Below are 25,815 nucleotides of genomic sequence, written 5' to 3' on the forward strand. Positions count from 1 at the left end.
GAAATCATGTTTGTAAGATTGCTATGACACTAAACACGAGGTATACAAAACTGCTTTCTTATTGGTACAAAGGCTAAACAAACTAATATTTTCAGGATTAAGAATTTCTACTTGATGTGTGTGTGTGTGTGTGTGTGTGTGTGTGTGTGTGTGTGTGAGAGAGAGATACGTATATATATACACATATATACTGGGGATTAAACCCAGGGACAGTCTACCTCTGAGCTATACGTCCAGCCTTATTTTGCTTTTTATTTTCAAACAAGGTTTCAATAGTTGCAGAGAGCCTTGAAATATAGAAAAGTTCTAATATCTCTAAGATAATATGACATTGAATGCCCAAGTCCCATGGGTCAGTTGTACCAAGAAAAACTGGCATTAAATGGGTAAAGTACTTTAAGTCCTAAGTTTTTGTAATATGAATGCAAAGATAAATTCACCACATACTTAATTCACTAGTTAACTTTCATGCAGTGATATTACATAACCTTTGAAATCGACATCATAGTTTGGGGAAGAACAAAAGCATTATTTGATGTTTATTATTTCTCAAATAGTGCCTAATAATGACTTTCATTATAGGTGTCAGTATTTTGCTTTACATAAAAACATGTCTAAGTAAAAATGTACTTACAAAGTATCTTAAATCTTTTTAGTGAAATGGACACCAACCAGCATTTAAATTTTTTTACCCTAAACCTGAGGACACACAGAAAAACTTCAGTGTATCAGCTGCAGTTGATAAGAATGATTAACATAATGGTGGTAGAAGAGAATAGTAAGAGTTGAATTTTCTTCTTCATAAAGCACTTCAACAACATTTAACAGTACTGGGAAACGAGATCATATCTCAGTTGACTCTTGTTTCATAACTAAAGAGGAATTTTGGAAAACAGAACCACTTACACACATATCTCTTCACTACCACAAAGGCAAAGGTTAATGGCATACATAGCCTCAACGATATTTGGGGAAAAGACCAATATAGATACTTACAGGTGGAGAAAGGGCTAATAAGTCTTGTATTCGATTCAAAATATCTTCAATGAAAGGATTCATTTGTTTACTGAAAGAAGAAAATCACAATAATACTCTCAAAAAATTGCAAAAAATATCAACCCTTATTAAGACAGAACTAAAGAAAAGTTCAGTTCGAAGCTTTTCACATTTATAACTATGGTCTCCTCTGTAGTGATGGACTGTCAAGATGACTTGTAGTATTCTTGTAAGCCTAATAGTAAGTACTTTTCATACCAAAAATGGTACTAACATTCATTTTCTTTTGCTTTTAATAGTTTATTATTGGTAATACTTAATAATCAAGAGTAAATTAATAGGCTAACATTTAAAATGTATAATTTAATAATTATAGAGCAACTAAGCAATTAGGTATAAGACTACAAAATGGATTAGATTATATATATATGCATGTATATATACATACATACATACATACATATATATATATATATATATATATATATATATATATATATATATATATATGTTTGGTTTTTTGTGGTACTGGGGATGGAACCCACGGGCCTTCTTCCTCCAACACTCCCAGACCAATTTTTTAATATTTTATTTGGAAACAGGGTCTCTTAAAACCAGCTGAGGCTGGCTTCGAACCTGCACGATCCTCCTGTCTCAGCCTCGCAAGTGTGGGGATTACAAGCGTGCACCACCATGCCCGGCTAGAAATATATTTTTAAGGAATTTTAGAAAAACCATATAGTGACCTACTGCAATAAAATTATTGGTTATATGCCATTAGTAATGGTAGGTGTCATCTACTGGAAGTAAGCAAACAGAGGCCGGAATTGTAGCTCAGTGATAAGAGCATGCATTTAGCATACTCAATGCCGAGTTCAATCTCCAGCATCAAAAAAATTAACACAAACAAACCACCCATTAATGCTGAACAAAGTACTTGGCTAATGAGCAGACACCATAACACAAAATGGAACACCAGCTTAAAAAACAGGTAAATGTAATAACTAAAATTTTATACTTACTTGAGAGATTTAACAAATCTCGAAAACAGATAAGCGGTTCTGCTCCGTACTTTAGCACTAGAATGCCGCAAACCCCTGTGATCTAAGAAAGCCATCTAGAGAAACAAAGATACTTTTTTACTACTTCTGTACTTATTTGAGGCTTTCATTGCTAGTCTCATTCTATATTTTCATTCACATAAAATTTTACTTCTTAGGCTCCAGCAATCAGGGACCAAGAATATACAAGCAATTTTTTTTTCTTTTTTGGTGTTGAGGTCGGAACCCAGGGGCATTCACCCTCTGAGCTATACCCCCAGCCCTATTTTTATTTTTTATTTTGAAACAGGGTCTCACTAATTTGTGGAGGGCCTCACTAAGTAGCTGAGGCTATCCACGTACCCAGATCCTCCTGTCTCAGCCTCCCAAATACTGGCATCACAAGTGTGCACTAATATGCCCGGCACAAGTAATTTTATATTATACACAAACAGGCTCTTGAAGACTTTAGATAAGCTCTTAACTCTGATAACAGTTAGAGGGAACAGAAAGATGGTATACTATCTGACCATAAGTTAAAATCATGTAAAATAAAAATTCAGAGTAAAGTGCATACTTACTAATACACATGGAATGTGTTGAGGTTCAACTGTAAAAAACTTCTCATATCTAACAACAGTTTCAAAGAACTCCAATGTCACAGATGTATGCTGATAGGAACTGACTCCTGATGTTACCAACTGTAGCAGGAAAAAGTGAAGAAAACTACTCTGACTCATTGCAGCATCAAAATGCCTCAGTATAAGCACACAGTAAGCTCTAACAATTAAAAAGCTCCCATTAACTTATACCGAAAAGATAATTATATTAAAAACAAATGATCTTCTGTATACTTACAGTTCGCATCATATCCTGCAAAGCACTAGCTTTTGAAACATCACCTGAGAAGTGAGCACCATGAGATACTGGAAGAGCTTCTGCCAACATATACAGCAATCTTATTGCTACTTCAACTTCCATAAACCGTATGGTCTGCCAATTCCTACCAAGATACAGCATGTCAGTGGGATCTGACATAAACTTTTTATACAACCAGTGTTGCAAAGGACAGTAAAACACCAATAGAAGCCTCTTTAATGATTAAGAAGTCGCAATAACTGTTGATTTTTGTCAGGCACCTTAAATTTATATAAAAAACTAGATCAAAGACAAATTACAGGGATAAGGAAGGCCACTATTTTCAGAGATACATTCATAAAACATGGACTATATAAATAAATCACCAGAATAACTTATTTGAGATTATTAGAGAAATAAAAAGAATGGGATTGTTACAAAAACAGTCACAAACTTACTGCAGTGTAGAACTAAAAACTCTGCGAACAGAAGCCAGCAGTAACTCTGGTGAAACTTGAGCAAGTCTGTCCAACAATAATTTCAATTGTTTTCTGTATTCTACAAACATGGCTTCATCTTCACCCTATTGACACAGGTTAAAATCCTCATTTAGGAAACTTAGATCTTAAAATTCTTATGTGTGAGCTGGGTGTGGTAGCTCACACTTATAATTCTAGTACTTGGGAGGCTGAAGCAGGAGGACACACTGGCTTGAAGCCAGCCTCAGCTACTTAGTGAGGCTGTCAGCAACTTAGTGAGATCCTGCTTTCAAATAAAATATAAAAGAGGTCTGAGAGTATAGCCTGGAGGTAGAAGGTTACTGGGTTCCATCCCCAGTACCAAAAAAAAAAAAAAAAAAAAAAATCCTATGTGTTAACTTTAGTTCTCTTTCTACATTGGGCTTTGACACTATCAGCACCCTGTTTATTATCTCTTTGCTTCGAAAAGTAGTAATAATATTGTGTGACTAAAGATAAATATTAAAAGCCTGGCATGCCTGGCATGGTGGCGCTTACTTGTATCCCAGCATTTGTGAGGCTGAGACTGGAGGACTGCGGTTCATGGACAGCCTCAACTACTTAGTGAGGCCCTCCACAACTTAGTGAGACCCTGTTTCAAAATAAAGAATAAAACTAGGGCAGAAGGTGCAGCTTGGAGGTTGAATGCTCCTGGGTTCCATCCCCAGACCCACCCACACATACACACTCAAAATGCCTGGCACATCCTTAGTGCCATGTGTTGGTCATTCATAATCACCATCATCCTTCTATATTACATTTTTTGGAAGCTTGACCTTGCAGGAAATACCTAATGGCCCTATGTTTGATGAGAAGCTGACCCTTTTACAACTCTCAAAAAAAGACTTTATTCTGGGCATGATGACACATGCTTATAATCCCAGTGTTTGGGAGCTGAGAAAGGAGGATTGCACAGGTTCGAAGCCAGCCTCGGCTACTGAGTGAGGCTCTCAGCAACTTAGTGAGACCCTGTTTCCAAATAAGGTTTAAAATAGGTCTGGGAGTATAGCCTGGAGGTAGAAAGCCTCTGGGTTGCACCCCCAGTAACACACATGTGTGCACGCGTACACACACACACACACACACACACACACACACACACACACACACACACCTTTAATAGAACAAGTCCAGACAATTAAGCCTCTTTTCCACCCTCCCATATACACTGATGACTTGAGACTTATTCATTATTATATAGAGTAAAATATAATCAAATAACATTAACATATGACTAAAGTTTTGCTAAAAAGTATTTTTTCTTCTTTTTGTGGTGCTTGTGATTGAACCCAGGGCCTTGCGCATGCTAGGCAAGCCTTCTGTCATTGAGCTATACTCCTAGCATTACTAAGTATTTTATAAAGGATTTTTTTTGTGTGGTACTGGGGATGGATTCCAGGGGCATTCTACTTCTGAGCACTACCCCAGCCCTATTTTTAGGGCCTAAGTAGCTGAGGCTGGCCGTGAACCTGCGAGCCTCCTGTCTCAGCCTTTTGAATGTTGAGATTACAAGCATGTGCCACCATGCATGGCTTATAAAGGGTTGTTAATGAGCAAAACATCAAAAGTGAAGGAATAAGAGGCTTACACAAAGTTGATGTCAATACTGAACAAGACTATATCCATAAATAAACTGATTTTTCAAATACTACTTCTTGTTTTAAAAGTCCCCCAAACAATAAAAAAGATTCATTTGATATACACAAACAATAAAATTAAAAAGTTTCTTTTTAATGCAAAAAATTTCTTACTTCATTTTCAAAGTTATATTCTTCATCATAAGTCAATTTTTTCATAACGGCCAACATGATTGCCTAAAATTAAGAATAAAATAAGTTTTATCAATTGATTTCCTTTAATTTGTATAATTTGAAATAAAGATACATTTTAAGTCAGAGTTCAGATAAAGAATCAGTTATTGATTTAAAGTAAGAAGACAATTACCTCTACATTAGCTTTTTGTTGATCTGAGAGCACTGTAAGCTGTTAAAAAGCAAGCAATAATACATTAGGTCTCCTCAAGTTATACTTGCTTATCAGAAGTTTTTTCTTTTAATCACTTTAAGACCTAAAACATACACATAAATTTCTGGAGGGTAGTTTGCAGCACCTATGTTGGAAATATAACTTAATATCTAGTAATTCTACTTGCAGTAAATAGCTTGACATATGAACATAAACATGTAGATGAACTTAATTTTAAAAGATATCTACAATGTATTCAGCAAGCAGCAGGTTACAAGACAGTAAAGGATGGTCTCATCTTATTTTTAAACAATGAAAAACAGGCTTTAAGAGATCTAGTAAGATTACCAATAGTAATCACACCTTTCTCACTGCCTGTAATTTCTTAAAGTATTTATGGAGAACATGTCATGCTTATTTTAATCACTTCATACTTGTTATTTACCTTAACCTAACTTGATTCAATTCACCCCAACAAATAAAATCGGAATGGCTCTCTTACCTAATATCAGAATGAGAAGTATATACCTCATTATGTACCATGTATCTTTAAAAAGCTACATGCTAAGATTATTTACATTTTAAGATCATATTGGAAATAACTGGGAAATTTTAATTGTAAAACATTGTAGGAAATGATGTACACGATACTAGCAAACCATGCTTAACAAAATTCCTAGAGTATTTAGAAATATAGGTACAAATATTGGCCGGGTATGGTGGCGCACACTTGTAATCCCCGCACTTCAGAGGTGGAGACAAGATTACGCAGGTTCGAAGCCAGTCTCTCTGGCTTAAGAGACCCTGTTTCCAAATAAAATATAAAATAGGTCTGGAAGTGTAACACGGAGATAGAAAGGTTCCATCCCCAGTACTAAAAAAAAAAAAAAAAAAAAGAAAAAGAAATACAGGTACAAAATTAAAAAAATAACAAGCCTAAAGCTTGTCAATCTAGTGAATTTTAGAATACAGTCATTTCATTTTCTGAGTTTTTTAAAATTAAGAAAAAATTTTTTTGTGGTACTGGGGGTAGAACCCAGGGGCTTTTCTACCTCCAGGCTATACTTTCAGATCTATTTTATAATTTGGAAACAGGGTCTCACTAAGTAGCTGAGGCTGGCTTCAAACCTGTGTGATCCTCCTGTTTCAGCCTCCCAAGTGTGGGGATTACAAGCATGCATCATCCGCTCAACTTGAGTTTTTTTAAAATTTAAAATCTACTGAACCAAAAGAATAAAACAGGGACTTACCTGTTTCAATATGTGAAGATAATCATAACAAAACCCAATAATGTTAGATGAGATGTCATCATCCTCATGAATTAGCAGCTGCAACATAAGGGCCACTTTTGTTTCAATAGCTTGTAGTGCCTCTTGAGCATTCTTGATATCCCCATTCTTAACTAATTTAGTCCAGCTAACTATCAATGACTGACCCATTCCATTTACCAGCTTAGAAAATCTGGCCAGGAAGTCTACATCTTCTTCCTATAAAAAAATTGGGATTTTAATTTATAATCAGCTACCCCAAGAGTAAAAGATAAAACTTTAGTATGAAATCGCTTGCAATTACAGGATTTAATTTTAAATGGACATAACACATTTAGTAATTCTACCATTGTGACTAGGGTATTTTCAGAATTTGAATTATTCTATCATTATTCACTAGTATTCACTAGTATTCTTTAAGCTATTTTAAACAACTACAGCCCTATTAATATTATCAGCTTATAAAAGCTTAAAAATTAAAGAGCAGCTGTTTCAGAACCTTCTTTTCCCTGAACTGTTGGATGGTAAATATGTTGTAATAAAGCTAAGGCTGGCATATTATGATACATGTAACAATTTACAATGGTACATTCTGATACTAGTTGATTTAGGCAACTATCCGACAAGAACAGAACTGTTACTATAGTAATCTGCAGGTCATTATCAGAATTAAAACCAGAATTCAAACTTCGACTTTTTCATTAATAACTTTTAAGCTGTTCTCTTTAAGAGAAACAGGTTCTATTCTCATTATTTTAGATTTTTCTTAAACCAAAGATTAAATAAAACAATTAGCAGAAAGGTTAAGAAAATGCTATTAATGATCTGTAAGGGGAAAAAAAACACTATGCAAAGATATCTTAAAATTTTTTTATTTCTGTCAGCTAAAATTTAAAAAGACTTTATAGACTGGAAATGTAGCTCAGTAATAAGAGTATTTGTTGAGCCATGTGTGAGGTCCTAGGTTCAATTTTCAGTATTGCAAAAAAAAAAAAGGGGGCTAAACTCTTATAGCTCCAATGCATTAAAATTCAAACAAATGACAAGAATACAACTTTTATAATTACTGATTTTAATTTTGTTTAGAATACACTATCATGTAAATATCATGGCCCCTTGCTACTCAAAGTATGGTCCACAGACAAGCAGTATCAACACTGGAAACTATGTAAGAAATGCACAAATGTAGGCATCATCCAGAACTTTAAAAAGGGGATGAGAATGTAGCTTGGAGGTAGAATGTCCTTGGGTTCAATCCTCAGTATCCAAAAAAAGAGATATGATCCTTACGACCGTATACAATCTTCATATGTTATAGATCTCTGGATACACAAGTTTATTATAATATTAAGTAGAGCAGCTGGCATGGTGACACACATTTGTAATCCCAGTAATTGGGAGGCTGAGACAAGAAGAGTGCAGGTTAGAGAACAGTTTCAGCAGCCGGGCCTGGTGGCACACGCTTGTAATCCCAGCATTTGGGAGGCTGAGACTGAAGGGTTGTGGTGTGCAGACAGCCTCAGCTACTCAGTGAGGCCCTCTGCAACTTAGTGAGACCCTGTTTCAAAATAAAGAAAAAAAAAATAGGGCAGGGGGTATAGCTCAGAGGTCGAATGCCTCTGGGTTCCATCCCCAGACCCGGAAAAAAAAAAAGAGAGAGGAAAAAAATAAAGAAAGAAAGAATAGCTTTAGCAATGTTGTGAGACTCTCAACAACCTAGTAATACCCCGTTTTAAAATAAATAAAATCAGGCTGGTGATGTAGCTTGGAGTAGACTGCCCCTGGGTTAAATCCCCAGCCCTCCCCCCACTATCAAGAAGTCTCCAATCTTTAGGAAGAAAAAAGAAAGCAAGTATAATATTTAGTTAATCATCTCTTTATGTTAAGAATTTAAAAATCTTTATATGTAAATTTACTGACCTGATCAATGCTGAAAAACCCAGCAGTCTGTAATACTTGACACAAGGATTCTACTAGTTTCATTTTATCAACAGGGTCCATTCCTTTATTTACAATTTCAAATAAACAGTCACATGCTTCTTCCCGTAAAACTTCTATTGACATGTGACCTAGCAGCATATTTATAAACCTGAGAATAGGTGAAGAATAAGATTGTTTTACATTTTAGAATGCATAAATTTTAGGTACCGTACTTTTCAGGTTTATGTTTTTAAAATTATAGGCATACTTACCTATCATTGGCTATAAGGGATAAGTCTATCCAAGAGACATAAGCCCCAACTACTTCAAGGCACTGACATGTCACTTCGGAATTACTATACTGATAATTTTGTAAGATTTGGTACCATGATTCCACCAGATTTGGAATGCACTGTTCCCTCATGGTATCTTTTATTAGCGTATTCCTACGAGCCTCCTAAAAAATCAAAACACCAAAAACAAAGTAGATTTACAAAATGTTTGACACTGGAATATAGTTGCACACAGTAATTTCCTCTACACTAAATTTCCAGACTTGTTAACACATTCCCTGCTACTGTTTCCTATTTATCAGCTTTAAAATCATATCCTGTGATTCTTTGTATTTCCTCTTTCCGTTCTAATCCTCAGTGCCAGACTTAATCTCTTATTAAATACAAACTATAAATAAGCATTGCTTAGAAATCGTAAAACATGAGCCGGGTGTGGTGGCGCACACTTGTAATCCCAGTGCCTAGAAGGCTGAGACAGGAGGATCGCACAGGTTCAAAGCCGGCTTCAGCTACTTTAGTGAGGCTCTCAAGCAACTTAGTGAGACCCTGTTTCCAAATAAAGTATAAAACAGGTCTGGGAGTAAAACCTGGAGGTAGAAAAGTCCCTGGGTTTCAACCCCCAGTACCACAAAAGAAAAAAAGAAAACAAAAAAGAAAAAAAGAAAAAAAAAAAAATCTTAAGCATGTGGCGAGTTATTTACCAATATTAGGTAAACATGATAAACTATCTAGGAAATGGCTGTTAACTAAAATGCAAGCTAATACCCTTTAGTTAAAAATAGTTCAGTTATAATGATCTTATTATTATTATTGTAATACAAATTTGAAGCCATCTCTATTGTGTCCCTTAAGAATAAGGCAAAAGTTATACTGGTTAATGAACAGAGAAAGACTAATGTGTTATGTGACTGAAAATATAGAAAAAGCAAGAACCAATAATTCATAAGCAATGCCTTTGCCTTGCTCAAGGACTATATAGTTGCATTAAAAATAGACTATACTTCTCAAGAAATTCTGAGAAAATAAACTTTGGGGAGAGGGGACACTGGAGATCTTCTTCTTCTTCTTCTTCTTCTTCTTCTTCTTCTTCTTCTTCTTCTTATTATTATTATTATTATTATTATTATTATTATTATTTTGGTGGTACTGGGGTTCCTGGAAACCCTTCTACCTCCGGGCTACACTCCCAGACCTATTTTATATTTATTTGGAAACTGGGTCTCTTAAGTCAGCAAGGCTGGCTTCAAACCTGTGGGATCCTCTTGTCTCGGCCTCCAAAGTGCAGGGATTACAAGCGTGCGCCACAACGCCCAGCTTTATTCTTTATTTTGAAACAGGGTCTCACTAAGTTGTGAAGGGCCTCATTAAGTAGCTGAGGCTGTCTGCAAATCTATGATCTTCATGCCTCAGCCTCTCAAGCACCAGGATTATGAATATGTGCCACCATGCCTGGTTAGCTTTTTAATTTTACTTTATTTTTGTGGTACTGGGGATTGAACCCAGGGGACTTCAACCTCCAAGCTACACTCCCAGACCTATTTTTATTTTAATTCTTTTATTTTGAAACAGGGTCTAAGTTGCAAAGGGCCTCACTAAGTAGCTGAGGCTGTCTGTGAACCGTGATCCTCCTGTCTCAGCCTCCCAAATACTGGGATTACAAGCATCCACCACCCCAAGTGGCTTAACTTTTTTTTTTTTTTAAAATAGAGTCTTATTACCAAGGGCCTTCCTAGGTTTCTGAGGCTGACGTTGACCCTGCAACTCTTCTGTCTCAGCCCCCCAAGTACTGGGATTACAGGTATGAACAACCATGTCTGGATGAGAAAATCAACTTACTTCACTGGCTAGTTTTAAAAAATCTAATATAATACTGATTTCAACCTACATCTGAAAAAAATCCAAAAAAGTTTAAGTTCATTTGTCAATAAAATTCAGAACACTGGTAAATTTAAAATTATTCATAAGAATGTTTATTCAAAAGGAAAAAACAAATTTCCCACTCCTTTACACTAGATGCTCATTTCCTCCTATAAAATTCACATTAAAAACTACAAATTAAGCTGGGCATGGTGGCGCATGATTATAATCCCAGCGCTTGGAAGGCTCGTCTTGAGACAGGAGGATCACATGGGCTCGAGGCCAGCCTCAGCTACTTAGTGAGGCTCTCACCAACTTAGTGAGACCCTGTTTCCAAATAAAGTATAAAATAGGTCTGGGAGTATAGCCCTGAGGTAAAAAAGCCCCGAGTTCTACCCTCACCACAAAACAAAACAAAACAAACAAAAAAACAACAAAAATTAAAAGTTAACACAAACTAACTTACCTCTGATGTATGAACTACATCACGATCAACCAACTCTGAATCAATAGCCATGAGTATTCGGAGGTACAGATCTATTCCCCTTGGATTAAGATTCACTACTGAGAGAATATCAAAAAAAAACTTGGGCCATTTAGTGAGATATTCTGTAACAAAAAGCAAGGCAAAGACTTGGGCCGCTTTATTTCGTATAAAGGTCTTCTCTGGTTGGGGATTCAGCATCTGACAATAGAAATAATGTATGAAATTAAATCTGAATTGAAAAGACTAAAAAACACATTGTTTTTCTATTTATTATTTGCAGGCAAAACCCTACCAAACTTCAATCTGGTCCAGGTAAGAGGTGAAAAAAGCTGTGTCAAAATTGCCCATATATTTAAGTAACTGGCCAACAATCAAACCAATAGTTTCTAAGGTTACGTCTCCCTTTTATACCTTTTAAGTTTCATGAGAAAAAAAAAATTATTATGATTATTATGATTATGATGATGATGATGATGATGATGATTATTATTATTATTATTTGTGTATGTGTGGGTCTGGGGATGGAACCCTGGGGCATTTGACCTCTGAGCTACACCCCAGCCCCATTTTTTATTCTTTATTTTGAAATGGGGTCTCACTAAGTTGCAGAGGGTTTCACTAATTAGCTGAGGCTGTCTGCGAACTGCAATCCACCGTTCTCAACCTCCCAAATGCTGGGATTACAGGGGCGCGCCACCACACCTGACTCGAGCAGAATTATTATTATTCTTATTTTTGTGGCACTGGGGATTGAATTTAGAGGCTTTCTACCTCAGAGCTATATAGACCCTCAGTAACCCTCAGTTACTTTGAAACAGGGTCTTTCTAAGATACTGCAGGCTGGCCTGGAACCTAGGATACTCCTGTCTCAGCCTCCCAAATACTAGGATTATAGGCATGTACCACTGAGCATGGCCTCATGGGCAGAGTTTTAATAATTCATATAATTTCTTCTAAGAACAATCAATTGTGTTATGGGAAGCGTTACGTTTCAGTTACTGATATAATTTTAAGTTATTACTAAGTTTCCTTCCACTCATGATCTTTAAAACTAGCACTTTTAATATAAAAAATCATTTGAGACTCTGAATGAAATTAACTACTTTACCTGAGCTTGAAGCCAAGATATAAGCGTCTCCCTAATTAGCTGTTGTTGAATAGTGGTTAGTTCTGAATATCTGTTCAAAATAGAGAAGAAAAAGAATAATGCCTACATTTGGTGTCTATGGTTTTGAAGGGTAAGTTTCATACATCAGAAAGTCTGGATAGCCCTGGATTATCTAAAGTTTCCCATAATAAACTTCTAATGCCTCTGCTTTAAGAAAAGACAGGATGTAAGCAGCAGATAGTGTATTGTTATTCATCTTTGACCTGTGGCTCTGTTTATGATGAAACAAAATAATAGGTACATAATTTTTCAAACAAACTATATCCATATTCTCAGGTTAAATCAGTACATAATATTTTTTAAATTAAAGCAGGTGCTCTGAACACAAATGCTGACACTCAACTCTTGTCAGAGTTGTCAAGTAGGAAACAGGAATACTACATCATCTGTTTTTTTTTTTTTTTAACCAGAGAAGTTAGAAATTTGATTTTTCTGTGGAATGTCTGAATTTTTTGTGGTGCTGAGGACTGAACCATGGGGCATTTTCTTCCAAACTATACCCCCAGACTGATTTCACATTTTACTTGGAAACAGGTTCTTGCTAAGTTACTGATTAAGTTCATGAGGCTGATATCAAACCTACAATCCTCTGGTCTTAGCTTCTCAGGTACTAGGTGGGATTTCAGGTGTGTGTCACCAAACCCAGCTTGTATTTTTAAATTTAAAATTTAAACAAGTAACTTAGTTTGGGATACACGGAAAAACAACTAGAATCTGTAAATAGCTCATGTTGTAAGTTTACAACCTGTGTATGGTTTCCATAAAAAAAGAAAACCCACATAGAAAAATAGCCTCTCCCCATATATCTCAGTTAAAACAGAGAAAAAGACTTACTTGTATTTAACCTGATGTTCTAATACTTGAAAGCAGAAAAATTTTATGTGATCATCACTGAAAAAGCAAAGAGGAAAATCAGATTATCAGAAAGTGAACTGGGGAAAACAAAGGCAAAATATTAATGAACACAAGCTGAAGTTTCTCAAACCAGACCTTTGGTTTGTTTTCTATTTACCACCTCATTTTATAACATTCAAATCTGTTTGTTTCAAAAGCTAAGAGGATGCTGGGTGTGGTGGTACATGCTTATAATCCTAGTACTTGGGAGGCTGAAACAGGAGAATCGCAGGTTCTTGATCAGCCTCAGCTACTTAGTGAGGCCCTCTATAACTTAGTGAGATCCTGTTTCAAAATAAATAATAAAAAATAGAGCTGGGGATATAGCTCAGAGGTAGAATGCCCCTTGGTTCAATTCCTAGGACTGAAAAAATAAATAAATAAAATTAAAAAATTAAAAAGCTAAGAGGACTCTAAATACTGTTCACATTACTCAATATTTCCATTAAGTCCAGCAAGCAAAATAGCCAAAAAATTGAACACATACCTGGATACAGTGCTGTATAAACCAAAACTTCCCCCTAAATTCTAGATGTTCATCCTGGAACAATTTTGTCTTATGACAGAAAGTTTAGGTGTAAAATAAGAAATGGTACAACAGCAAGACACCATTAACCAAGTCCTACTTAAAATCCAACCATACAGTCAGTTTAATTGAAGCCAAATCTAAAGCAGGGCCACAAAGAAAATCAGTTGAATCTCAAAGTTCATATAGGAAACTAAATCACAAATAATGTGCCATTCTTAAAGGGGAGCAAAGCTTGGCAACCACCAACTATCCACTTCCAACTGTCTCTCTAGTCTCTCTAGAGGCAATGCAGAGCTGTAGTGAGCCAGCTAGAAACTAGAAAAAAGTCCTTTTAGCATCCAACAATCTCTGCTTATTCAAGATAGCTGGTTTAGGCTAGGTTTAATTAATCAAACAATGGAGAGTTCATCTTAATTTAGACTACATGAATTAACCAAAGTAATTTCACTTGAAAAGATAAAACAATCTTTGAAAACTTTTTAAAATTAGTATCTTTAGTGAGACCTTAGATTTTTGTTTTTATTATGGATGACAGTACAGCCTTAACTGAATTATGTTAAGACTTAGATTTTTCCACTCAAGAAATAAACTATGGTAAGATGTTAATTAAAAGCCATCATTCATTTACTCTAAGATGTTCTCAAAATCAACTTTCACTAAACTCAAGCACTGGGTTTCAGCTATCACACAGAAGACAGCACAGCATTCCAACTGCTCCAGCCAGGAGGCCAGCATTAACCCCGTGCATTCTGCTATGCTATTTGGTTGATTTTCCCACAAGCCTCACTATTCCAGTTTTACTTTTATAAGAAAGTAATTTAATTAACTATTATATGAACTGGTGAAATAAGTATGGTTAGAGAGTTCTTGTTTCTGTAAAAATTAAGTTGACTGCTTTAGACTACTTAGAAAGTCACACTTTGGGAGGTGGGTGGTAACCTTATACACATTTGGCAAATACCTAGGAATTTGCACTCACTGTGCCCCAATCCAATAGAGAGACCCATGCTAGAAATTATAGAGGATGGATTATGGATATGAACAAAAATGAATACTAAAATAATTTAAAATTTAAAATTAGGATAGTTTTAGTGAAAAGTCAATTCTGGAATAGTCCAAGTATTTGGCTATTTTTCTAATTTCTATACTAAATGACTACATGCTAATGGTTTTCTAAAAGGCAAGCTATAAAACATTTTTATAAAAATACTTTCCAAACATAGGCAAATTTAACAGAAATATTATGCTTATTTATTTATTTTGTGGTACTGGGGATGGAACCCTTCTACCTCTGGGCTACACCCCCAGACCTATTTTTTATATTTTATCTGGAAACAGGGTCTCTTAAGCCAGTGAGGCTGGCTTTGAACCTGCATGAATCCTCCTGTCTCCATCTCCCAAGCTTGGGGATTACAAGCATGCACCACCACACCTGGCTATGCTTATTTACAATTTTATTTCCTTATTTATTAGCACTGGGGATTAAGCCCAGGGGTACTTGAAGCTATACCCCCAGCCCTATTTTTACTTTATAGTTTGGAGGGCATCACTAAGTTGTTTAGGCTGCGAACCTGCAATCCTCCTGTTTCAGTCTCCCAACTACTGGGATTACAAGCATGCATCAACAAGTCTGGCTCAGAAATGTTATGTTCAACAGAAATGTCCTGTCACGTTCACAGAAATTTTATTTTAGATGTCATATAGACTTTCTTTCTTCTTTCTTTCTTTCCTTTCCTTTCATGGTAATGGGATTAAACTCAGTGGCATTCTACCTTAAAGCTACATCCCAGCCCTATTTTTTGTTTTGAAACGGGGTCTTGCTAGGTTGCTGAGTATCTTGCTAAGTCACCAAGGCTGGCCTTGAACCTGTGATCCTTCTGTCTCAGTCTCCCAAGTACTGGGATTACAGCATGTACCACCATGCCTGGCTTAGGATTTTCCTTTAATTACCTGTATGTCCTCTGGGCTAGAGCTTCTGCACACGCCTGCCAGGCATCAGGGGAAATTTTTAACTGCTCAAAATAGGCCAGGGCCTGAATGGAAAACAAAGAAATACATTTGGAATAGTCGATCTCAAACCTCTATTAATACTAAACAAATATTTGGAGAGTAGCAAATCAATAATTAATCAATGAATTTATTAGAAAAGTAGATAAGACATCTAATTTTGCTTTTGAATATGTGCAACATATGAGTTATTCCTAGAAAAGACTAAATACAAGAGAAATATCCAAACTTGTTTCCATATAGGAAAGGAGCTAGCTCAAGAAAGCCTCAAAGATTTTCTAAGGACTAAGAAAATATAAGAGTTTTATCAAGTACCATGTTGCTGAAGTATCTGCAATTATAAAATGGGTTAAAAATAGTATTTCTCTTAGTTAATTGCAAATCTGCTACTGAAGAAGTGATTATAAAAACAAAACATATTGTGTACGTTATTTGACCTACAGGAGGTTTTTTTTTTTTTAAATACTGGGGGGCATTAATACTACCTAGGGGCATCCTACCTCCATGCTATACTACTAGCCCTATTTTCTTTTTTATTTTGAATCAGGATTTCACTAAGTTGCTGAAGGTCTCACTAAATTGTGGAAACTAACCACCAAGCTTTCTTTCTTTTTTGGCAGTACTAGAGATTGAACTCAGGGATTTCTACCTCCAAGTTACACCCCCACCCCTATTTTTAATTCTTTATTTTGAAATAGGTTATAAATTTTGAAGGGCCTAACTAGCTGAGGCCGATCAAGAACCTGTGATCCTCCTATCTCAGCCTCCCAAATACTAGGATTACAAATATGTGCCACCACACCTGGCTCTTTTTCATTTTAATTCATTGTTATTCGGGTTGGTTTGGAAGAACATTTAATAACTTAAAAAATTAACCAAAGGCTTTTTTTAGTTATAATAAACATGTAACAGATAAAGATAAGATTTATGAAACTTCATTTAGTGTAGTAGTTACTTAAAGGTAGGTGGCTTAGGCCTCATATAAAGAAATTTTTGTGTGCACATAGATAACTAGTTTGATAGGTATCTTATAACTGGCCAGACGCTTAAACCTCAATTTCTGTTATTTACCTGTATCTGGAGGGTTAGTTATTTAATTAACAGCAGAAGCATATACTATGTTTCAAACTACTTGGAAGCTTAATATGGTGGCACACACTTGTAATCCTAGTACTTGGGAGGCTGAGACAGGAGGATAGCAGGTTCAAGGACAGCCTAAAGAGTTTAATGAGGCTCTCAGTAACCTAGTAAGACCCTGTTTCCAAATAAGGAAATCGGTCTGGGGATGTAGCTATGAGGTAGACTGCTCCTGGGTTCAATTCCTAGGACCAAAACAAAACAAAACAAAACAAAAAAAACAAAAACAAAAAAAAAACACAAAAAAACTACCCAGAAACTATTTGGGATTTTTTTCACTACTATAAAAGTTTTTTGCTTAAGCAGGACATGGTGGTGCATGCTTGTAATCCCAACATTTGGGAGGCTGAGACAGGAGGATCACAGCTTGAGGACAGACTCAACTACTTAGTGAGACCCTGTTTCAAAATAAAGAATAAAAAATAGAGATGGGGTGTAGCTTGATGGTATAGTGTCCCTGAGTTCCACTCCCAGTACTAATCCCCCTGAAAAATTTTTGCTTAAAATAAGAACAAAAAAAGCTATAATATTTAGTGAGACTGTTAACCTAGTTTAGCTAATTTATAAAAAGTATTATTTGCTGAGAAGAAGAAAGAAATGACTCTCCATCCTCTTAACTCTATACTTCTGAACGCCCACATCTTTAAAAAATTAATTACAGGCTTTAGATTCTTCTTTTGTCATTCAGCTAGAGTGATGATTATAGTTGTGAGTTACATTATATTTCACTGTTTACATTTATCCAAATATCCTAGCACCTAATGGACTCCTTGTCATATAGTAATCATTTTATATGACTTAAGACATGGAATATCCTAACTGCTTTTTTACACATCTGCCTGGGCTTAATAACAAGGATGTTACATACCACTAACACAGGAGTTAAATAGCTTGGATAAACCAAGCCACGCAATGGGAAAATATGTATGTTTGCTTCTATGGAAAGTCTCTTGAACAATCTCGTGTTAAAACATTTTAATAAGCCGGGTGTGGTGGAGCACGCTTGTAATCCCGGCGCTTGGGAGGCTGAGACAGGAGGATCACACAGTTTGAAGCCAGCCTCAGCTACTTAGTGAGACCCTGTTTCCAAATTAAGTAGAAAATAGGTCTGGGAGTATAGACCTCTGGGTTCCACTTCCAGTACCACCAAAAAAACAAACACAAACAAAAACAAAAAATGTTTTAATAATGAGAAATATTGACCAATGTTGTATAATATCTGACCAGAATCATATGAGATTATACTTTGGTTCAGCCAACTAAACTGAAAATAAATCACAACACTTACTGTTTCTGTATTATGAATATATGTACATCGAACCTGTTTGTCTTTATTCATATCTTCCCAAATTAGCAGATCAACTTTTTATTCAAATCCTCTAATGTGTATTTGTGGCAGCATTTTTTTTTAAAAAGTTTAAGCAGACTAACTTACCCTTTGTCTGAAGTCTGAATCAGCATTTGGATTTAGCCCTAAAAGAGCCTGCTCATCCATCCTTGCTGTTATACTTGGAGTTTTCTGATTACAATAGGTGTGCCCTCTGACCCCACAGAAGAATCCACAAACATCTGTACATAAAAAACAAAGGTGAGAGAAAACAGTACTAAATAAAGAAAATATCAGAAGTAATCAAAATATAAAAAATCTTAAGTGTTCTAAAAATCTTTAAAAATTTGCACAAGTTACAATAGAGCCTAAGTCTCAGAAGAATTGGTCCTGTTAAAAACTCTAATTTCCAAAAATCTAAGAAGTACGCCATTAAAGCTCCCAAGTTATCGTATTCTTGAAAGTCTGTATTAAGTACAGAAATTATTTCCTTCTTTAAACAGAAGCATCTAAAGTGTGTGATGTTGTTACTTATCTCCATGACTTAAAATACAGCTGTGTAAGACAAAAATAACAAAACAAATCCAGATTATCTTGTTATAGTAATTACAGTAATTTCCCTACTCCCAGATACTAATATCACAAGTCTTGTAAAAGAAAAAAAAGTTGAAGATGGGTGTGGTGGCACACACTTGTAATCCCAGTTACTTGGGAGCCTGAGACAGGAGTACCACAGGTTCAAAGCCAGCCTCAGCATCTTAGGTGAGGGGTTTAGGTGAGGGGTATTTATAAAATAATAAAATAATATATTATATATATATAATAAAATATAAAACAGGTGTGGGGGTGTAGATTGGAGGTAGAAAGCCCCTGGGTTCCATCCCAAATAACACACACACAAAGAGTTGGAATGCCTGACTTTAGAGTTTAATATCCTTCCGGTATGTTTACATAAAGTACTGCAAGAGAAATTGAATGAGAGGGAGAGAAAAACCAGTCACTTAGTTTTTAAACAATGGACTGGTTTTGCCTTTTATAGGTTTGTTCTTGACAGCTAATTCTAGAAATGTATTTTACATAAATTATTTTAACAGATTTAAAAATTTATAAATGAACTGACTTCTCTTATACAAGATCATTTTTTTCCCCCTATGTGTGGAACTAGGAGATTGAACCCAGAGTGAGCCATGAGGTTATACTCCCAGCCCTTTTTAATTTGAAATTGGTCTCACAAAGTTGCCTAGACTGAGGTAGGAATAATAGGACTGACTATACCCATTAGAAAGCTGTAGGACTTTGTGTGTGTGATACTGGAGATTGAACCCAGAGTCATTCTACCTCTGAGCTGTACCCCCAGCCTTATTTTTTTTCCCCCAGTACTGGTGACAGAAACCTGGAAGGTAGGGGCTCTACCTCCGAGTGACACCCCAGCCCTATTTTTTTTTTTCCCGGGTCTGGGGATGGAACCCAGGGGCATTCGACCTCCAAGCTATACCCCTGTCCTATTTTTTATTCTTTATTTTGAAACCGGATCTCACTGAATTGCTGAGGGCCTCACTAAATAGCTGAGGTTGTCTGCGAACCGCGATCCTTCAGTCTCAGCCTCCCAAATGCTGGGATTACAAGCATGCGCCACCAGCCCAGCTTATTCTTTATTTTGAAACAGGGTTTCACTGAGTTGCAAAGGGTTCCACTAAGTAGTAGCTGAAGCTGTCTATGAATTGTGATCCTCCTGTCTCAGTTTTCCAAATGCTGGAATTACAAGCGTGTGCCCAGCTCGTATTTTTTTTTTTTTTTTTTGTGGTACTAGGGTTCCTAGAAATCCTTCTACCTCCAGGCTACACTCCCAGACCTATTTCACATTTTTATTTGGAAACAGGATCTCTTAAACCAGCAAGGCTGGCTTCAAACCTGTGTGATCCTCCTGTCTCTGGGGATTACAAGTGTGCGCCACTACGCCCGGCCCTGGCTTGTGTTTTTTTATTTTTATTTTCTTTTGTGGTACTGGGGACGTAGTACCAGGGCTTTCTACCTCTGGGCTACACTCCCAGACCTATTATATATTTTATTTGGAGATGGTCTCACTAAGCTTCTGAGAGCCTCACCAAGTAGCTGAGACTGACTTCAAACCTGTGCAATCCTTCTGTCTCAGCCTCCCCAGTACTGGGATTACAAGCATGTGCCACCACGCCTGGTCAGGCTCAGGCCTTGCTAAATTGGTGAGTCTCTAAATTGCTGAGGCTGCCTTTGAACCTGTGATCCTCCTGTCTCATCCTCCCAAGAACTAGATTACAGGTGTGTACCACCAGGCTCAGCTTGTTTGATTGGCCTGTTTTTAAAATTATCATAATCAAGAAGAACCTAAAGAGGCCAGCAGACTCTTGGTGGTGGTGCATGTGTGTGTGGGGGGCAGATTTTTAGGAATGATGTATGCCAGGACCTTACACTTTTCTGTCTTTCCTAGGCCTGCTGAAATAAAATGATAACTCAGGATACAGGCCACCAGTCTTGGAGAAGAAAGCTCAGCCTCTTTTCTTATGGCTCACAACATACCTGCAGACTACAGCAAAACAATGTCATTTCCCACTGCCCTCAGGATTAAGATCTCGTTTCTTTTGAACAACTGCTCGCCATTCTGTAGCCCAGCTCTGCAAGGCCAGTACTGCATCACAAGGCAGCTCTCCAGGGGTGTCTTCATTTGTGCACACACTGATCTTTTCACTTATGTGGTTAACCCCTGCTTATCCTTCAAAATTCAACTTAGAGGTCATTTATTTCAAGAATGCATCTTTGACCCCTATTATCCTTCCAATTTGGATTAGGTACCCCTTAAGCACTGCTATGTCTTCATTGCCAACTTACTAGTTTTCTCTTATTAGCCTTAAAGGGCAAAGACTGGAATATTCATCACTGTGTCCCTAGAATGTAGAATACAGGTTTAGGATTTAAAAAGATATGGGTTTATATTCCAATCATTTTATTAAAAAAAAAAAAAACGGGGGCCACAAAAATGTACAACCTGAGAACCCCATGAAATAGGAAAAAGACCAGCTACGTGGTAAAGTTGTAAAGACTTCAATAATATTAAGTATGCAAAGTGTGCCAGGCACATGATGGGCCCAAATAGGTTATTAATTCAGAGGTAGACACACAGGAATGGGAGCTACCTAGAGCATTCCTAAACTAGCAGATCAGCATGAGGTATTCTGGGGGGTTGAACTCAGGGGCATTCTACCTCTGATCTAGATCTTCTTCGTAAGTTTTTTTTTTTTTTTAAAACAGGGTCTCACTAAACTGCTCAGACACACGGGGGTGAGGGGAGGCAATTTTTGAGTTTCTATGATTTCCAGATTGAGAAGTCCTCTAAAAACTTCTTTTATTTGCCATGGCTTTAGGGAAACTGCTTAAGATTGGTCACCTCACTCTGACCCTATCAAGAGAAAAAACAAGTGGTCCTACCGAAAAATACCTAAGGAAACAAACTTGTTACAGTAGTCAGTGGGGAAGGAAATTCCCCTGAGTAGGAATCTGGCTAACCAATATGGAAGGAAACAAGATAAATCACCTAAAACTGTACAAACAAATGAAACGCTACACCTCCAGGAAAAAGGTAACTACCTTTCAAGTAAAAGGTAGTATGAACACGTAGAATTCTAACACGACACATCCATGCAGGATTAAACATTTGCTACAATATGGAAAACACTTCAGTTACACATCTTGCAATGGTTGCCGTCCAGAAAGGCAACAGTATACTTGAACTATTAAACTCTTTAAACTTTTCCAGGGCAGCCAAGTCAAAAATCAAAACAATTTGGAAAAATTCCTCCACGCCCACTGACGACTGTTTAAAACACTAGGACTTAATCTTTCCAGCCTTTTAACATCAGGCTGACAAGTCGCTTTAATAACACGTAACTTCCCCCAGTAACAAATTAGTGCTTCCAAAAAGTACTCGTTTTTCTGGTTACAGGGAAACATTACGCTTCTCTACTTCTACTGCACCACAAGGAAAAAGAGAAATGGAGGGTCCGTGCTGGCAAATTGTTACACAGAAAAAACACTTTATCTCCCTTCTGTAACGGGGTGCAGGGCGAATCAAGTTTGAGTCCCTACTACCGAAACTGCTGGGACACGTTACAACTACTACTCCCAGTGGGCTGGAGTGGGGCGCGGGCGCGTGCACCTTCCCGGGCGGCCTCGCCCCCACGCTGCCCATCCCTCCCCGAACCCAGCCTCGTGGCAGCTCGGGTGATGAAACGCCCGGCAACTGGCGGCCACGCACTCGGGACGCGGGCGGCCCCGGCTCGCACCACCCCCACCCCGTCCCGGGGCGCGCCGCCATGGAGGGCCCCCGGCCCGCACCCCGGCCGGCTCCGGCCGGCCAACTTCACCGAGCGGGTGCCGGTCCCCGCACCCCCGACCTCGAGTCACCTTCCCTATCGCTCCATCTCGCCTCCCCGCCTGCGCTCCCGAGGGCCGGGCGGCGGGGTGGAGGGGCGCCGCGCGCCGGGGGCCAGGAGGGCGGCCCTAGTCCTCGTCGCCGTCGTCCTCCGCCACGGCCGCCGGAGCCCGAGCTGGCCGGGGCCGCGCGCCTGCCGCGCCTCCGCGTCCCCCGGCGCCCTCTCCTGCGTGGCACGGAGCAGGCAGGCTAGCGAGCGGGCGGGCGGGGTCGGCGCCCAAGCCAGGGAGAGAGCGCCCGGGCCGGCTAACGCCGCCGCCACCGTCGCCGCTGAGTCAGCGCGCAGCGCGTTCCCCGCGTCGCTGCCGCGCGGGCCAGCTCCAGGGGCCTCATGCGGCGTGCGGACGGCAGCCCGCGGCTGGGGCCCGGGCCTACAACTCCCGGCATGCAGCGCGCGGGCGGCGCTTCCGGGCGGCGGGCGCACCGCGCTCCCAGGAGCTCGCCGGGGGGCGTGGCCGCCGGGGCCTGTGGTGCATGCCGGGATGGGGCATCCGGCCGGGTTTCCCGCGGCGGGCGAGCTCAGCCCGCGTCAGTGTCGGGTTAGGGTAGCTCCCCGCCTGCCAGAGGCCCATCAGATAGTTGGAAGGTTAGAGAACTGAGTTCCCAGCCCCAGGGTGGTGTGGTTGAAACCACGTGTGAGTTAAGTCCTCTTCTGTGATTCCACGTGTCCAAGGTCAGGAGCCCGAGGATCTGATAAGCGCAGACTTTTAAAATTCACTGTAAGGCCATGCGCTATGGCGCACGCTTCTAATCCCAGTACTTGGGAGGCTGAGACGTGAGGATCGAGGATCGCAGGTTTGGGGCCAGCTTCAGCTGCTTGGGAAGCTCCCACCCCATGCCCACCCCCGCAACTTAGTTGTAAAGGTAGACGTGGGTTCTTGTTCTTAACTGGTTTAGGGGGAAAAAAAAATAGAACTATACTGCTGCACGCTTAAGCAATTTTTATTATTACACAGATACAAAGAAGGGACAGACCATCAAAGCACTGCGTCAGAGGGACGAGTGCCTTGAAAGTTAAGGCACTAAAGTTTTTTGAAAGCACAGAACAGTCTTTATAAGTATTCATTATTTCCTTCCTCCTATCCTGCTTAGCCAATAGTCTTTTTACCTCCCCCAACCCAATGCAGGGGTAGGCCCACCAATTATATCAGTGGTACGCGCCTTTCTTGTTAGATTTATGATCAAAAAGTGTTACTTAGTTAACAAGCCTATAGCCATCTGATTTTCTTTTACCTACATTTGCTCCCTCAATAATCATCTACTTGTAGTTTCAAAATTCAGTGCTGTAAAGATGACCTCCAGTTCTTCTGATTTTCTGTACTTCGAACTTCATTCCAAGATACCTACATGGCTTACCAGCACCTCAACTCTGCGGTAGACTGAATATTCATTTCCTTAACATGTCTGCGGTAGACTGAATATTCATCCCCCCCCCCTCCAGTTTCATATGTTGAAGCCTAATACCACTGTGATAGTATTTGGATGTGGGGCTTTGGGGAAGCAATTAGGTCATGAGGATTGAGTCCTTTTTATTTAAGTTCTCTTAAAACAGGCTTGCTAGCTGAGCATGGTGGCACACACCTGTACATTGTACAGGTGTACACCAGCACTTGGGAGGTTGAGGCTGGAGGATCACATGTTTGAGGCCAGTCTCATCAATTTAGTGAGCTCCATCATAAACTTAGCAAGATCCTGTATCAAAATAAAAATAAAATAGGTCTAGGGGGGTGACCCAGAGGTAGAATGCTTCTGAGTTCAACCTTCAGTACCAAAAAGAAAAAAAAGGAAAGAAAAAGAAAAAGCTAGCTTGCTTTCCACCACGTGAAGATACAAGAAATCAGCCATACCAGAGAGCAGGCCTTCACCAGACATTGGGTCTGCCTACACCTTGCACACTCCAGAAACACGAGAAATGAACGTTTGTTGTTTAAAACTCCTTTTCTGTGGCAATTTATAGCAGCCTAAACTGCCTAAGACACTGTCTAAAACCACTAAAAAGTCATGATCTTCTCCATAAAATGTATTTTCCTCTTGTTATTGGCTAATCTGCCGGTGAGTTTATCATAAGCTTATCTCAATGACCACCAGGCACTTTATCCTCTTATTGTCAGTTACTCAGTTCTATTTCAGCAGTGTTCTTTATCACCTACCTGTTCTGTTCCATTACTTATCTGTTCTACTTTAGTAGAACATCTACTCAGTTAGAACCTCAGAGTTCCACGTCACCTTCAATGGAGGACACACATCCATGACTTGAACTCCGAGGAGCTGAGGTTGTGAGGTGGCTTGTTTTATTGTAAATTTTGGGGTATTTTACAAACTATCAGTGGTCGTCATGTTCCGCTTTCATCACCAGAAAACACACTTTAAACTCTATACTACACCAGGTATGGTGGTACATACTTGTAACCCCAGGCTTTGAGAGGCTGGGACAGGAGAATTACAGGTTTGAGGCCAGCTTCAGCAACTTAGTGAGACAATGTTTCAAGATCTATAAAAAAAATTTTTTAAAAGGACTGAAATGTAGCTCAGAGAGACATGGCCCCTGGCTTCAACCTCCAGTACCATATACCCTGACTATAATAAAAGGGAAAAAGAATAGTTGCTTTTCTCCTTGAGCATTAATTAAATGCTAACTCCCTCATGAAGCCTTTCCATGCCATTGATATATTTTAATTTGTTTTATATTAAATTTTTATGTTTTTTTTCAGTACTGGAGATGGAACCGAGGGGCATTCTACCTCCGAGCTAAACCCCCAGCCCTAATTTATTTATTTATTTATTTATTTATTTATTTATTTATTTATTTCTCTTTCTTTCTTTCTTTCTTTCTTTCTTTCTTTCTTCTTTCTTTATTTCTTCATTTTTGTGGTACTGGGGATAGAACCCCAGTCATTCTACCTCCGAGCGACACCCCCAGTCCTATTTTTTATTCTTTATTTTGAAAGAGGGTCTCACTGAGTTGCAAAGGGCCTCACTAAGCAGTAGCTGAAGCTAGCCATGAACTGCGATCCTCCTGTCTCAGCCTCCCAAGTGCCACCACGCTCGGCTTTATGGTTGTCGTTTTTTGTTTTTGTTTGTTTGTTTGT

The 25,815-nt window shown here is 38.5% G+C and overlaps 1 protein-coding gene across 3 annotated transcripts in view; it reads right to left on the bottom strand.

Moving 5' to 3' along the window:
* XPOT (exportin for tRNA) overlaps positions 1-18,447 on the bottom strand; it is a gene marked incomplete at both ends in the record, with an annotated part of 37,943 nt that extends 19,496 nt beyond the window's left edge. Inside the window, 16 exons of one of the 3 annotated variants that reach the window (XM_080705407.1) lie at positions 997-1,066; positions 2,019-2,113; positions 2,618-2,737; positions 2,895-3,039; positions 3,353-3,477; positions 5,164-5,226; positions 5,357-5,395; positions 6,628-6,705; positions 6,826-6,864; positions 8,566-8,734; positions 8,838-9,022; positions 11,182-11,400; positions 12,311-12,380; positions 13,205-13,261; positions 15,744-15,826; positions 18,373-18,432. In XM_080705407.1, the coding sequence (XP_080561533.1) occupies positions 997-1,066; positions 2,019-2,113; positions 2,618-2,737; positions 2,895-3,039; positions 3,353-3,477; positions 5,164-5,226; positions 5,357-5,395; positions 6,628-6,705; positions 6,826-6,864; positions 8,566-8,734; positions 8,838-9,022; positions 11,182-11,400; positions 12,311-12,380; positions 13,205-13,261; positions 15,744-15,826; positions 18,373-18,432 (1,617 nt within the window). Of the gene's footprint in view, positions 1-996; positions 1,067-2,018; positions 2,114-2,617; positions 2,738-2,894; positions 3,040-3,352; positions 3,478-5,163; positions 5,227-5,356; positions 5,396-6,627; positions 6,865-8,565; positions 8,735-8,837; positions 9,023-11,181; positions 11,401-12,310; positions 12,381-13,204; positions 13,262-15,743; positions 15,827-18,372 lie in introns of all 3 variants that reach the window. The other 2 variants (XM_080705405.1, XM_080705406.1) reach the window with 2 other exon arrangements.
* Between the last annotated feature and the right edge of the window lie 7,368 nt (positions 18,448-25,815).

The sequence above is a fragment of the Muscardinus avellanarius genome, assembly GCF_963383645.1.
Source record: "Muscardinus avellanarius genome assembly, chromosome: 11".
In the NCBI taxonomy this organism is placed as follows: Eukaryota; Metazoa; Chordata; class Mammalia; order Rodentia; family Gliridae; genus Muscardinus; species Muscardinus avellanarius.